At 47.5% G+C, this 14,617-nt stretch overlaps 1 protein-coding gene across 1 annotated transcript in view; it reads right to left on the bottom strand.

Moving 5' to 3' along the window:
• Positions 1–14,617, bottom strand: part of DNAH5 (dynein axonemal heavy chain 5) — a 266,064-nt gene that overhangs the window by 242,353 nt on the left and 9,094 nt on the right. Inside the window, exons 2-4 of the mRNA XM_060244379.1 lie at positions 3,351–3,485; positions 2,592–2,676; positions 1,545–1,699 (exon numbers count right to left, since the gene is read on the bottom strand). Coding sequence (XP_060100362.1) covers positions 1,545–1,699; positions 2,592–2,676; positions 3,351–3,485 — 375 coding nt within the window. The remainder of the gene's footprint in view (positions 1–1,544; positions 1,700–2,591; positions 2,677–3,350; positions 3,486–14,617) is intronic.

The raw sequence follows: 14,617 nt of genomic DNA, 5'->3' as shown, positions 1-14,617 counted from the left end.
TAAACAACCAATATAACTATGTTATAATAATAACACTGACAAAGAAATATACATCAATAGACAAAATTCTTCCAAAAAGGAGTCCCAGTGTACAGGAAGTCAACCCAGCCAGTTCCACTCCTCTGGCACGGGGCGCTCCATATAAAACTTGTTGGTATAACACATATGCGTTCAGTGTCAATTACATATCATTTATACTTGCGTTCCCAAAGCTGCAGGAATGTTTAAACTTTTCCCAAATGGGACTGAAAAGCCTCCAAAGAGATTTTAACTGGCACTACACCTGATGGGTGCTGCATGCAGAGCCCTTTGATCTTAGTTCACTCACAGGAGTCCTTGATCGCAAGGAATTCCATTCTAGACAGGATCGGGTACGGGTGAGATTCTAATCTCGTCTAACTAACTAGGATGGATGGAGATGCAGGAAGCACGTCCAGCTCTCATGGTGGCAAGCTGGAGAAGAAAGAGAGCGAAGGTGTCAGCCATAAGGAAGAACAAGTAGGAGTCCAGGAGCACCTTTAAGACCAACAAAGCTTTATTCAGAATGTCAGCTTTCGTGTGCATGCAGACTCCTTCAAGCGAGGGAATGGAGTACATTCTTAATCACTACCCACCAGCTATATGCAGTTCTGCTCACTGTACCCCATTTCATTGTCCGATGGAGTGTGCTTTTAAGCTTGCATTCTCAATAAAACTTCATTTGTCTTAAAGGTGCTCCTGGACTCCTACTTTGTTCTACTGCTTCAGACCAACACGGCTGCCCACCTGGATCTAGCCATAAGAAAGGAACATTCAATGATACACCAGAGCAGAGCTAGACATCAGGATGCACAAGTCTTGACCTTTATCACTCTGGTTCTATATAGTCTGGAGTCTGGTTCTATATAGTCTAAAGCATGAAAGTAAAGACAGTGCAAAGTCTTTCACTGCTAACAATTCAGATAATTCATGTTGCTCTCATGAAGATCAGAAAGAAAGAGCACAAAAGCAAAAAGAGCACCAAGAAGGAAGTTCATAGAGAACTGCAATCTGGGCAAACTACAATAAGCACAAAGAGAAAGGGAGGGTTCTAATCCATCCACCTTACTAGCTCATCTTCCCCCTATGCAGCCCTGGTGTGCTTGATACACAATCCTTCACTCCCAGAAGGATGGCGAGTAAATGGCCATTGAAAGGGTGAAATTGGCACACAGGGAAATATGAAGGAAGGCTGCCCTTCAGATATGCGGATTCCAGGCTATGATGCACCTTAAAGACCATCACTACCACTTGAACCGAACCTGGGGGGAAAGAGGCAGCCAGTGTAGCTGTTTTCACATCCGCTAACTTCTCGAGCCTCATATGAATAGAAAGAGTACTTAAGATTAGACCTCCCAGTCATGAGACAATCTGAGGTTGTTTCATCCTGAAATGTGAGAGCATCTCCCAAGTAGATGAGGAATCACACTGGCTGCAATTCTTCCTTTTGCTATTCCATAAGTGTGATGGACAAGGAGGGAATTCAGAGACAGACCTTCTACATTGCTATATTTGGATTTACTTACACGGTGGATATTCTCGGGAGTGATTGCTTTGGAAGGGTTAATTCTAATGAAGAAGACGCACAGGCCAATCAAGGCAACATCCTTCCCTTCTGTGATGAATACTTTTGCCTTCTTAGGCTTAGCAGAGTGAGAGTTTGCTCCTGCTGGGCCAAGTCCTGGAACAAAAACCAGAACGTCCTATTAGACAAGGGGCAGAGAGAGGCAGCAACACAACAGCCGCCCCTCTTATTTCACTCATTCACGCCACCTGCATTGACAATCGGGGAATCCCACACGTGTGTCAGAGTGTTCTAATCCAACTTATATGAAGTGTGGCCACGACCCCATTTCTTTCTGCATAGGCAGCTCACAGAGCTGTGGATCTTCACAGGGGGTTCCTATGTGGCTTTTAGTTGCTCCAAGCAGCTGAAGTGCAGCTTTCAGGAGGAACAGGCAGAGCAGCCGGGTGTCAAGCATGCGGGTTCAATCACAAGTCAAAGTTGATACAAAGACTACGTTTATTGACAGATCGATACTTTGGCTCAAGCCGTTGCTTGAGAAGAATGAGACCAACACATTGATACACAACTTTTAAGATACACTTTAAAAAGATTCCTAGGGAGGGGAAGCAGGGGAGTGTTCACACATAGAATATCAAAACTACATACATTCCCAGGGCGTTATCAGGCATTCGGCCTTGCATTGCCCAGATGGCTCATCCTCCCGGAGGAGAATTCATGGGAAGGTGCTGATTGCTTTGTTCCCTCTAATTAACAGTCATAAAGCAAGAGAGGAGCCAGGAAAGAATAATAAACTAACAACATTTGGTTCTCTGGGATCACCCAGGCCTGCTTTAGTCAGGCCCTAAATCCATCAGTTATTGATCAGAATTAGCCATGCTTGACAAGGGGCTGCCCCATGGAGAGATGCGCCCAGGTCACCCCTCCATACAGAGGGTGTGATGCAGAGGCACATTCCCCAAAGGAGGGGGAAGCTGCTGCAGGGGGTCTCCCTCCCTCATGTGCAAGGAGATTTTCCTAGTGAGGCTCCAAGCAGACATTTCCCTACCTGCTTCAGATGCTTCTTCATCTTGATAGAAGAACATGAGATGACGGAAGCCCCCAACAGCAAAGAACTTATCAATACGGTCAATCTGTTGAAAGTCAAAGTTAATTAATCACACTTTGAAGTCGGATGAATATCCACAAACTTGCTAGATGGAAGCCATGTGCCCAAATTCCAGGGGTCGAGATCAGTGTTGTATAATGGTTAGACTTGGACTAGAAAGGTGAGGGCTCAAGTCCCCACAGAGCCAGGTACAATACTCAGCCTCACTCACTAAATTTCTTCAAAGCATTTAGACTCCACCCTTTCAGGGAATGGCTTGAGGTGGCTCACAAATAAAACAAAGAGGGTGGGGAAATCCTAAGAACATAACACCATTACAATCAGCCACCATTAAAAGCCCAGGCAATGAAAAGCCAGAACATGAAACCACAGGAAAACCTGGAGTACAAAATCTTTTGCATCAGAGGGCTACCATAAAGTTAAAGGGGAGGGGCCTTGCGACACCGCTATGAGTTCCTATAAAGAAGGGCGCGATAAAAATGTAATAAATAAACGCCAAAAGTGAACATTCACAACCATTCTGAACACTGAGCAACTGTCTTGTTTCAGCACAAGGAAACAAGCACTACTTCAGCCCTTAGAAGCAAAATGGTCAAACATTCACTGCATAAATTCTATCTGTCAGGACAATCCATTGGACTTCCCCTTCTCTCTGGCCACACCAGCTTCCACCTCCGAAAGCACAAGGCAGCACCCTACCCGTGTCCCTTCAAGGATGGCGTCCTCCACTTCTGCCTTCTCCAGGTCCACACAGGAAGCAACGATAGACAGGATGTAATCATGTCTCCCATCCAGGTGAGCCCGTTTGGCCTCTTTCTCTTCCTTCAGCTTTTGCTGCAGGAACAAAGATCCATCAGGCTATTTTCAAGAAACTCAGTATTCAGTGAATAGGTCTGAAATGCAAGAACTCCTGATCCATGGACCCTTGAGTCCAAAACTATGAAGCTGCCTTCTACTGAATCAGACCGTCGGTTCATCAAAGTCAGTATTGTCTACTCAGACTGGCAGCAGCTCTCCAGGGTCTCAAGCTGATGTTTTTCACACCTACTTGCCCTGGACCCTTTTTAATTGGAGATGCCAGGGATTGAACCTGGGACCTTCTGCTTCCCAAGCAGATGCTCTACCACTGAGCCACTGTCCCTCCCCAATGCAGGGATCCTCAGATGCTGAGTCCTGAAACCAACCAGGAGCTCAACTTCATGGGAAGGAAGGAACGCAGCATGGAGAAAACGGGAGGTTCACAACCTTACTTACAAGCAGTACTGCTAAGTCAACAAGAAAACATGTGTAGTATTTGACTGTGGAGGAAAGCTTTTGTCACCAGCCTTTTGGTTTCCCACCACAGCCATTTCCAAGCAGTGAACAAATGCAAAGCATCACAGATTTTAGCCCACTTTAATTGAGCTTGAGACATTGGACATGGCAGGATATTTCCTCGTGCCTACTGCAGCATCCAGTGGCTCTTTGAGTGCCCTCAAGAGTAGCTTTCCCAGCCCCAGAGATACCCCACATGGCCTGGTTGGAAAAAGACCTCCTGACCGAGGAGATCTCACGAGGGCTGCCAGCTCTGGGTTAGAGATGTGGGTGGAGGTGGAGCCTGGGGAGGGACAGCAGCAGGCTATAATGCCATAGAGCCCGCCTTCTGAAGCAGCCATTTCATCCAGGGAAAGTCATTGGGAGAGCAACTGGAATTGCAGGAGATCCCCAGGTACCACCTGGAGGTTGGCAACACTTCTGCCACAATGCACACCCCCACCGAGGGTCAGCAGAACAGGTGAGGGAGAAGGGCTGAAAAGACCTCTCTGAGCCCTGCCTCCCAGAAATTCTAAAATGGGTGTTTCTCAGCATGAGGTATAAATTTTAAAAGTTTGTTTTCAATCCACATGTGACTCTGGCCTTTCTGAGCCTTCTTACCATGGGTTTTGTTAAACACACACAATAAAAGTCCAATGATTTAGGAAAGCAACAGGTAAGATTGAAAGATCTCATTTCACCTCTACGGCAATTACCTTCCACAGCCTGGTCAAAACAGCCGGGAAAGTTGCTAGGCAACAGGTAACCCAAGGCGCTGCAAAGCAAAACATGACTTCATGGTTGCTTTTTTTCTCCCAGTCTCATTTGGAGCTGTGAACCTAATTTATATTCAGCAAACAGTGCTGGCTGCATCTTTGAGGCTTACAAATAAACCATAACAACATTACCATATTTACATGGCAAGGCTTCCGTAGAGTCATACCCTTCTAAGCTCTCTGAAATCAGTGGGCTTAAAAAGGTGTCACTGTTTTTAGGATTGCACTGTTCAGTTCATAGAAGACAGTGGACTTCGAAGGGTATAACTCCCAGAGCCCCAGAAGAAGAACCACGGCTCCAGTCCAACATTCTGTTACCAGAAGTGAGCAGAAAATGCTCCCAAGAGAATGGAACCAGCTTCCTCTGTTGTTCAGTCCCTGAATTTGTATTTAGAGATATACAACCTCTGTTTATGGAGGTTCCTTTTACATGCCGTCGCTGAGACAGATGTTCATAAACCTGCTGCCATTCATTTTTCTAACGGTCCAAATGAGGTGGGAGGAGAAGGATGCAAATCAATAAGTCAGGTTGTTGAAATAAAAATCCATCCATCACATGCCAAAATCAGCCCAGACTGTATAGTGAAGACTGCAATACACAAAGCTCAAATTTATCCATATTAAACATTTCAGTCTCTGCATTTCATATCAAGCAGCCCATATTAAGGAAGAAACCATCATGACATTGGAGATTCAGCATCAGAATGCCAGTCATGCTGGGGAAGGGGTCAGAACTCGCCTTAGGCACTGGGAAACTGTGAAGCCTCATTCTATGAGGTGCCTGCATTTGGGGAAAGTACTATTTTGAGGAGATGCTCTCTGGGGCCTCTTAAACAGGAAGGAAGGCTTAGGACCTCCGCCTGTCAATCCAGCCCTGAAGGGGTGATGGGGGGGGGGGGGAGATTGGAGCGAGGCCCAGTGACCAGAGTTTAACTGTATCCCCTCTCCTACAGAGTTTTCATAATACCTTCATGAATTCCTAGAGGAAAAAACATAATAGGAAGTCTGGTACAACAGGGAAATTATCCCAAAAAAGCAGCGAGTTCCCTTAATCACAGCCATAATCCAAACGTCCCCTGCCCTCCTCATCCCACTTGCTTTTCGATTTGTGTGATATTTCAGGAGCTCCGAGCATGGAACCTAAAAGCCAGATGCAAATGCATACAATCATACAATACTTATCATTCAATACACAACACTTTATTACATGCATGAAAACAATAATTATGATACATTAATCTTTCTCCAATGGAAAATAGCATTTTTTTAAAAAAAGCTCTATGCAAGAAAAGCCCACCAGAGACACTGTGGGGCCCCCCCGTGTCCCCCCCCCCCCGCCTGGTGGGGCTTCGGCGAGGCTCGGGGTCGCTGTGGCCTCAGAATCGGAGGGCTGCCGAGTTAACGACACTTGAGGGGCCAGCAGACCCCCACCCCCTGGACAGTGACAGCCTGCCTCCTTCCCAGCTTTTCCAAGGCTATCATTTATAGAACTGCATGTACACTGAACTCAATGGTGTGACACAAAATGGACTCCTCAGCAGTGCAGTGTTGCTTCCACTTACACAATTGTTTCTTATATTTTAAACAAATACAGATTTCAGAAGAAGCAGCAGTATGTCTTTTGGAATCCAACTACAGGAGGGAAAACATGTTTTGAACTAAGTGCGACGAGTCCATGCCTAAGCCACTTACCTTCAAAACTCTAGAAACGCTCTGCTTCCAAAGCTGCCGTCTTCCTGATTTAAACATCTGGTGAGCCAAAGTTTGGAAGCCTGCAACTAATTCTTAACTGCAAGCCAGTATAACCAGCATGGGCCTCACTGGTCCAAACCCTTGGGACAAAAAAATGTTGGACCCCGAGGATCTCTTATGCAGATCAGGTACCTTGGAAGTTACCCTGACATTCCTCAAGGAGACCACGGCTGTTGGTTCCCAACCAGAATGCCTCTGACTGGATCCAGCACACCAAAAGCAGTCAGCTATTCCGACAGAACTCACGAGAACAAGCTATGGAGATGAAACCAGCGTACTGTTTGCGTTGTTATGGCAGTATTGATTTAGGAGACGCAGGGCAAGGTTAGCGTCCAAGCCCAACTATCAGTCTTCCCAGGTGCTTGTTGGCAGGCCTTCTCTTGTTCCTTGTTTGTTTCTATCTTGAGCAACCATTTTAGTGCTAAGTCAAGCACTGGCCGGACAAGGAATCAACCTGACACTGTTTGTCACTTTTATTTGTTTTTGTACGCACACCACATACGAACAGTAACCAGCATAGTGCTCAGTGTGGGTGACTGTGCCTTTTGTTAACATTTGTTTTTTGTTTTTAGAGAATTCAGACTCCAGTGCTGATGGCTGTGGAGCCCTCCTGAAAACTCAGCAGGGATCCCGAGCAGTTCTTTGTAAGGAAGTTTGGCCTGCAGTGCTCTCCTGGGGAGCAGGGGCTGCGGTGCTGCAAATGGAAACAGAGAACCAAAAGGAATGACCATGTCCTGCCCACCACCCTCCATCAGACCACTTCCTTTAAAACCATGACATTTTTCAGCCAGAGAGGGCAACTATTAGGGTTGCCAGGTCCCCTCCCTGGCCATTGTTGGGGGACAGGGGCCACCATAAATGTGTCCAAGAAACCAAAAGGAACACAGAGAAGACAAAAGTGAAACAGAAACAGAGCTCTGCCTGCCACATGAAGTATCATGAGGAGAAGGGCGGAGCGCTAAGCTGCACTCCAGGCTAAAGAAGGCTACCAAAAGCCAAAGTGGGCACCTCAGCAAGGGGACATCCATCAAATTCAGGAGAGTTGCTCTCTGAGTAGGTGAAATGTTGACATCTGATCCCATGCACCATCACACCATCTCCACCAATCATCCCTCTGATGCACCAACCTAACATATGAGCAACATACGCAATCACTGCTTTAGAGAACAGCTGCACAAGCACAGAAGAGAAAAAAACAGTCATCTTTAGCGCTGGGTTTATAAGTGGCTATGATATTGCACCAAACCAATCTCAGCCTCCTTGCAGATAAAATCAACTTCTGCAACCCACCCAAAACTGATGCCACCGCACTTAACAATGCAAATATAAAAAGTGGTGTCATGGTGCCATCCAGTGGCAACAACTATAAATGCAACATGACATTCCATTTTGTAAGAACTGTTAACTTCCATGTTAATGTTTTAAGGTCCCTCTTCAAAAGCAACACGGCAATATCCATGCAGGACAACAAAAAACCATTCCAAGTTTGAGAGAAGCGTGTGCCATTTCTGAGGGCAGGACATCAAGTCAGTATGCTGGGGCTTGCTTTAAATCACATGATAAACTGCTCAAGAAAACAAGCCCCAGGTTCAAGGATCACATCCAGGAAATGCTTTACAGTTTAAATCAGTGGTGGACGACTAGCAAGCCCCACTATACTGGCTTTCACTCCCTAATGCCTGACCAGGTTGCCAACTCCAGGTCAGAAAATCCCTGGAGATTTAGGGCTGCAGCCTGGGGACAGTGAAGTCTGGGAAGGAGAGGCTCTTTGCAGAGCTCTGTCATCGGAAGCAACTTCTTCTGAGGAAACGGATCTCTTTAGACTGGGATCTCTTTAGTCTGGAGATCAGTTTTCATTCTGGGAGATCTCCAGGCCCCACCTGGAGGTTGACAAGCCTCATACCTAGCAACAGGAGTGCTTTTGAGAAAACTGGCGTGGACTTGCCTTGTCTATCAAAAAGAAACTTCATTGTAAAAGGCCCACCAGACAACTCCAGAATCCTTATTTGTCACGTGAGGGAACCACCAAATATCCCTGGGGGGGGGGGGCAATGGGTGCAATCAGATGAGCAGTCTGGGCTGCCAGAGCCACCCCTCTGCTCTGGATTAAATAGGCATGATCACACATGTACATCTGGGCCCCACTCGTCCTCACTCTCTGCTAAAATGACACCGGCCAATTCAGACAGCTTCCCCTGATTCCCCCAGACACATCATGGAAACACTGGCAGTGTGATCAAGTCACTCCATTTCTAGTGCATCCTCTTCTCTCCCCCACCCCCAACCCCACTCTGATGTGCCCTTGTCTGTTTCTGCGCACCACATAGTAGGACACAGGAAAAAACTACCCAACCCAGCCGCAGGGCCATGGTTGCGGCACATTAGCAATGCGGACATGGGCCTGCTACACTATGATACCGGCATAGGGGGCACTGTCGGATGAACAGAAACCGCCCCAAACTCAAGTGGTTTATTTAAAGCTGGGATACTGTTGTGGCAACCTGCCCATCAATGTCTTTGATGCACAGCTAGAAGGCCAGAGGAAAAATAGGAATGAGCTCTGTGAAAGCGAAATTACCTGAAAGGCAGGAGTCCCCAGGTAAGGTAGGTGAAGGCAGCATTTCATTTATCTGAAAAGAAGTGTGCAGAATTCCTGCCACTCACCTGAAACCAGCCCTAGTCCTTAGTTCTGTGCAAAGACAGACCGCAGTGTCTCAGGTGCTGGTCTCTGCCAAGCCTCCAGGATACAGCCCTGGGAATAAAGCTCAATTCAGTCATAAATCAGTGCCTCATTACCTCCTGTTCGAATGGAACTAAATTACACTGGGGCCAAATTTCCTGGTTGTTTTTTAAAGGAAGGGCCATAGAGCCCAAGGCAAGAGGTGGCTGTGCTAAAAAGTGGGAAGCTGCAAAATCAGTGGCAGAGATTCCTTCCCCAGCCACTTATACTAGGGCTGCCAACTCCAGGTTGGGATATTCCTGGCTATTCAGGGGTGAATCCTCTGTGGAGCGTGGGCCTGTGGAAGGAGAGGGGCCTCATGGAGTATAAACTAATAGCCAAGTCAGCCAAAGTTTTGGAGACATAAATCCAGCGGCAGGAGCTGTGAACGGGAAAGATAGATCTTTCTACAAGTGGAAAAGGGTCTTAGGTTTGCAGGAAAATGTGAAATTAAAAAGGGGGGGGCTGTAAAAGCCCAAAGATGATAGAAGAAGCACCTGTAGCTTTCAATAATGCATCCCCTCAGTGGCTGTTGCTAAGCAACCACAGACTCCAGGCTGGGTTTTTGAGGAGAAAAAAGGTGGGGGAGGGACCTATTTTGGCCTTTCAGGGAAGACTCACTGGGGGCAGGCCTGGCTAGAGTTGCCAACTCAAGGTTGGGAAATTTCTAGAAATTTCATGGTAGAATCTGAGGAGGATTTGAGGAGGAGAGCGGCCTCAGTCATATATAACGCCACAGCTTCTGCCCACACCACTTATTTTCTCCCGGAGGAGAGATCCCTGTCGTCTGAAGTGCACCTGTAATCCTGGGAGATCTCCAGGTCCCACCTGAAGGCTGGCAACCCTAGGCCTGGCAGCAACCTCTCTGGGACTTGATACCACCTGACTGGCATGACTCACCGAGGCCTGGCTGCTTCTACCCATCAACAGCAGCCCCCCCGCCCATGATAGCCAGCATGGTGCAGCAGTTAGAGCTTCAGCACAGGGCCTGGGAGCCCTAGGTTCAAATCCCCTTCTTGCTGTGGAAGCTCACTGGGTAATCTCAGACAAGTCACAGACTTTCAGCCTAGCCTAACTCAGAGGGTCATTGTGCAGACAAAAAGGAGAGGAGAATACTGTAAGCAGCTTTGGTTTCAATGACTGCCAAGAAAGATGAGCTATAAATGCACAGCTGATATACACAGCTGAAGAGGGGAGGCACTAAAAAGTCAGCTGGTCAATGGCTGAAAAGGAATGAGCCAGGGAAGCAGTGGGGCCCTTGGATGACCAAGGGGTAAAAGGATTACTGAAGGAGGATAGGGAAATGGCTGAGAAGCTGAATGCATTTTTTGTCTCTGTCTTCACTGTGGAAGATGAGAAGTGTCTGCCCATTCCAGAACCGCTAATTTTGGAAGGGGTGTTGAAAGACCTGAGTCAGATTGAGGTGACAAGAGAGGAGGTCCTACAACTGATAGACAAATTAAAAACTAATAAGTCACCAGGTCTGGATGGCATACATCCAAGAGTTTTGAAAGAACTCAAAGTTGAACTTGGATCTTCTGACAAAAATATGTAAACTTTCATTGAAATCTGCCTCCGTTCCTGAGGACTGGAAGGTAGCAAATGTCACCCCCATCTTTAAAAAGGGTTCCAGAGGAGTTCCGGGAAATTACAGGCTGAGCAGTTGGGTTAGAATGGATAAAAGGAAGTACTTCTTCACCCAAAGGGTGATTAACATGTGGAATGCACTGCCACAGGAAGTGGTGGCGGCTACAAGCATAGCCAGCTTCAAGAGGGGATTGGATAAAAATATGGCGCAGAGGTCCATCAGTGGCTATTAGCCAGTGTGTGTGTGTGTGTGTGTGTGTTTGTGTGTATACTGTGTGCAATTCTGGTCACTGCTGTCAAGCAAGTGGATCTCAAAGTAACCAGTCCTTGAGTTGAAACAAAGTATGGTTTTATTGAGAATCCATGTGCTTCTATTGAGCCAAGAATTAGAACTGATACAGAGTAATAGCAGAATGCATACTTAAAGATGGCACATCAAAGGTTCTATCAACAAAGAAGATGATGAAGAAGAAGATATTGGATTTATATCCCGCCCTCCACTCCGAAGAGTCTCAGAGCGGCTCACAATCTCCTTTACCTTCCTCCCCCACAACAGACCCCCTGTGAGGTGGGTGGGGCTGGAGAGGGCTCTCACAGCAGCTGCCCTTTCAAAGACAACCTCTGCCAGAGCTATGGCTGACCCAGGCCATGCTAGCAGGTGCAAGTGGAGGAGTGGGGAATCAAACCTGGTTCTCCCAGATAAGAGTCCGCACACTTAACCACTACACCAAACTGGCAATTACTAAACAGTCCTGTATTCACGTGTGAAAATTCACACAGTACTTTCTTTATCTCCCTGCGGTTATTCTTCCTGGGCCCAGGTTCTCTTGTGGATCAAAAACTGGCTAATTAATAGGAAGCAGAGAGTGAGTATAAATGGGAAGGGAATTGAAAACAAATCAGCCAGTATCATAATGCCCCTGTATAAATCGATGGTGCAGTCTCATTTGGAATAATGTGTGCAATTCTGGTCACTGCACCTCAAAAAGATATTATAGCATTGGGAAAAGTCCAGAAAAGGGCAACTAGAATGATTAAAGGGTTGGAACACTTTCCCTATGAAGAAAGGTTAAAACACTTGGGGCTCTTTAGCTTGGAGAAACATCAACTGCAGGGTGACATGATAGAGGTTTACAAGATAATGCATGGGATGGAGAAAGTAGAGAAAGTACTTTTCTCCCTTTCTCACAATACAAGAACTTGTGGGCATTCGATGAAATTGCTGAGCACTCAGGTTAAAATGGATAAAAGGAAGTACTTCTTCACCCAAAGGGTGATTAACATGTGGAATTCACTGCCATAGGAAGTGGTGGCAGCTACAAGCATAGACAGCTTCAAGAGGGGGAAAGATAAAAATATGGAGCAGAGGTCCATCAGTGGCTATTAGCCACATTGTGTATATATATATATGTGTCTGTGTGTGTGTGTATAACTTTTTTGGCCACTGTGTGACACAGAGTGTTGGACTGGATGGGCCATTGGCCTGATCCAACATTGCTTCTCTTATGTTCTTAACGGACGTATAGTGTCCAGATCATGTGATGTGATTGTATCACTTTACTCTGCTCTGGTAAGACTTCACTTGGAGTATTGTGTTCAGTTTTGGGCAGCAAATTTTAAGAAGGATATAGACAAGCTGGAATGGGTCCAGAGGATGGTGACGAAGATGGTGAGGGGTCTGGAGACTGAGTCCTATGAAGAAAGGTTGAAGGAGCTGGAGATGTTTAGCTTGGGGAGAGGAGGTGGCTGAGAGGTGATATGATCACCATCTTCAAGTGCTTGAAGGGCTGTCATCTAGAGGATGGTGTGGAATTGTTTTCTGTGGCCCCAGAAGGTAGGACCAGAACTAATGGGTTGAAATTAAATCAATAGAGATTCCGGCTCAACATTAGGAAGAACTTCCTGACAGTTAGAGCGATTCCTCAGTGGAACAGGCTTCCTCAGGAAGTGGTGGGATCTACTTCCTTGGAGGTTTCTCAACAGAGGCTAGATGGCCATCTGACAGCAATGAAGATCCTGTGAATTTAGGGGCAGGTATCTGTGAGTTTCCTTCATTGTGCAGGGGGCTGGACTAGATGACCCTGGAGGTCCCTTCCAACTCTACAAGTCTATGATTCTATGAGGCAGGGAAAGGGAGAGGCTATGAGGGTTGCCATGAGAAGGAAAGAGAGAGGAAATGGTGTCAGGGAGGGACACAGGGGAAAGTTACCCCCCTCACAAGTTCTTGCGAGTTCCTGGCCAAGCAAGTGGGCCTGGCCCAGGTGAGAGAGCTTAAGACACAGGGGCTAAAAGGAGACTGGCTATAGGAGGGGAAGGGTTGCCAGCCTCCAGGGGGGGTGGAGATCTCCCAGAAATACAAGGAGGGAGGACTTTGTAGCATTCTACCCTGCTGAGGTTGCTTCCCTCCCCAAACGACACCCTTCCAAGGCTCCACACACACACACCCAAAAAATTCCCAAACTGGAGCTGCCAACCCTAACAGGGAAGGGAAATGAGGACTCCCCACCCCCGCAAGCCCTTGCAGATCCCGAAACCCTCCGATCAGGGCCACACTGACACTACTCAGATTTCCTTGCACACTTAGGCCACCACAGCTAGCCTGTCTCCCGAGGTGAGGGGGGGAGAGAAAGCGAAAAAAGAGGGAGGAATTGTCGGGAGGGGGAGATGGATAAGGGGTGGGGAAACAAGAGGGGGAACACTGAGAAGGGAAGGGGGTGAGGGGAGGGGAGACTGATAGAAAGAGGGGGGGAATCTGGACAGAGAAGGGGGGAGAGCCGGGAAGGAAGGCAAGTCAGAGGAATGCCCCCTCCCTGCAAGTTCCTTGCAGGTCTCCCCCTGTAGTGCCCTCGGAGCCCCCCGCCTGAAACTGCCGTTTCCCCAAAGGGACAGATCTCTGAGACCTGGAGCTCCGTTGTAATTCTGGGAGATCTACAGACCCTGCCTGGAGGTTGGCAGCCCCGACTTAAATCCTGCCCTTAAATCTCAAGCTGCCACCAGGAAACAATGAGGAATGCAAGGCAAGAGCCGGTCAACTTTGAGGAACGGGCCAGCAACAGCAGTAACCTGTAAATCAACACCAGGCCTCTGTGCGGCAAACAGTTGGTATCGGTGGGTAATCAGACACCCCTTCAGTTTAGGTGTGCAAAACGCAGGTTGCTGAGAGCAAACCTGATCTGGAAACTGATCCTGGCAGCATTTGAAAGCCTTCCCCTGCCCTCCTTTACGAACCACTGACTCCCATTCATTAGCAAGGACCTCGTTCAAGGCGAGGCTATGAAAAGCAAGAGGATGTGGGCTTCTTTTGTGCAAAGAACTCAGCATGGGGGAGAGCAGGCTGGGTCACTGGCTCCCGGGAGACAGTGTGGAACTCAGCTGGATGCCTGCACTCTGTCTGGACTTGTCCGCAGGCATCCCACAAGGCCACGGCCACCATGGCTGCTTCCTCAGAGCCCAGGATGGTGATGACGTTGCTCTTGAAGCAGCCAGGCCGAAGCCTCATGAAACTCCCAGGGCGGACGCTTGGACTACCCCGAGGGCCACCAGCCTGTGAATGGGACTACCCACCCCAGATCTGAATCCATGGCTTTGCAGGGAGGCAGAAGGCCACTTCTGCAATTTGCGCTGTTGCAGCAGCTGTCCAAGAAAAGAAAAACACCCTTTGCATTTCTTTTCCTCTGGAGACTTGAAATCTAAAGGTGAGCATCTTCTGGACAAAGTAAGAAGAATTCCCAGCTCCTTCAATGGAAACTGTCCTTGAGCTAGAAGCGGACTAAAAGAGAGCTTAAAAGGACAAGAAACTTCAGTGGAAATTTAGGGTTGCCAACTCCAGATTGGGAAAT

The sequence above is a fragment of the Heteronotia binoei genome, chromosome 7 (genome assembly GCF_032191835.1).
Source record: "Heteronotia binoei isolate CCM8104 ecotype False Entrance Well chromosome 7, APGP_CSIRO_Hbin_v1, whole genome shotgun sequence".
Classification (NCBI taxonomy): Eukaryota; Metazoa; Chordata; class Lepidosauria; order Squamata; family Gekkonidae; genus Heteronotia; species Heteronotia binoei.
The sequence above is the reverse complement of the archived record's forward strand: the minus strand, read 5'-3'. Positions and strand labels throughout refer to the sequence as shown.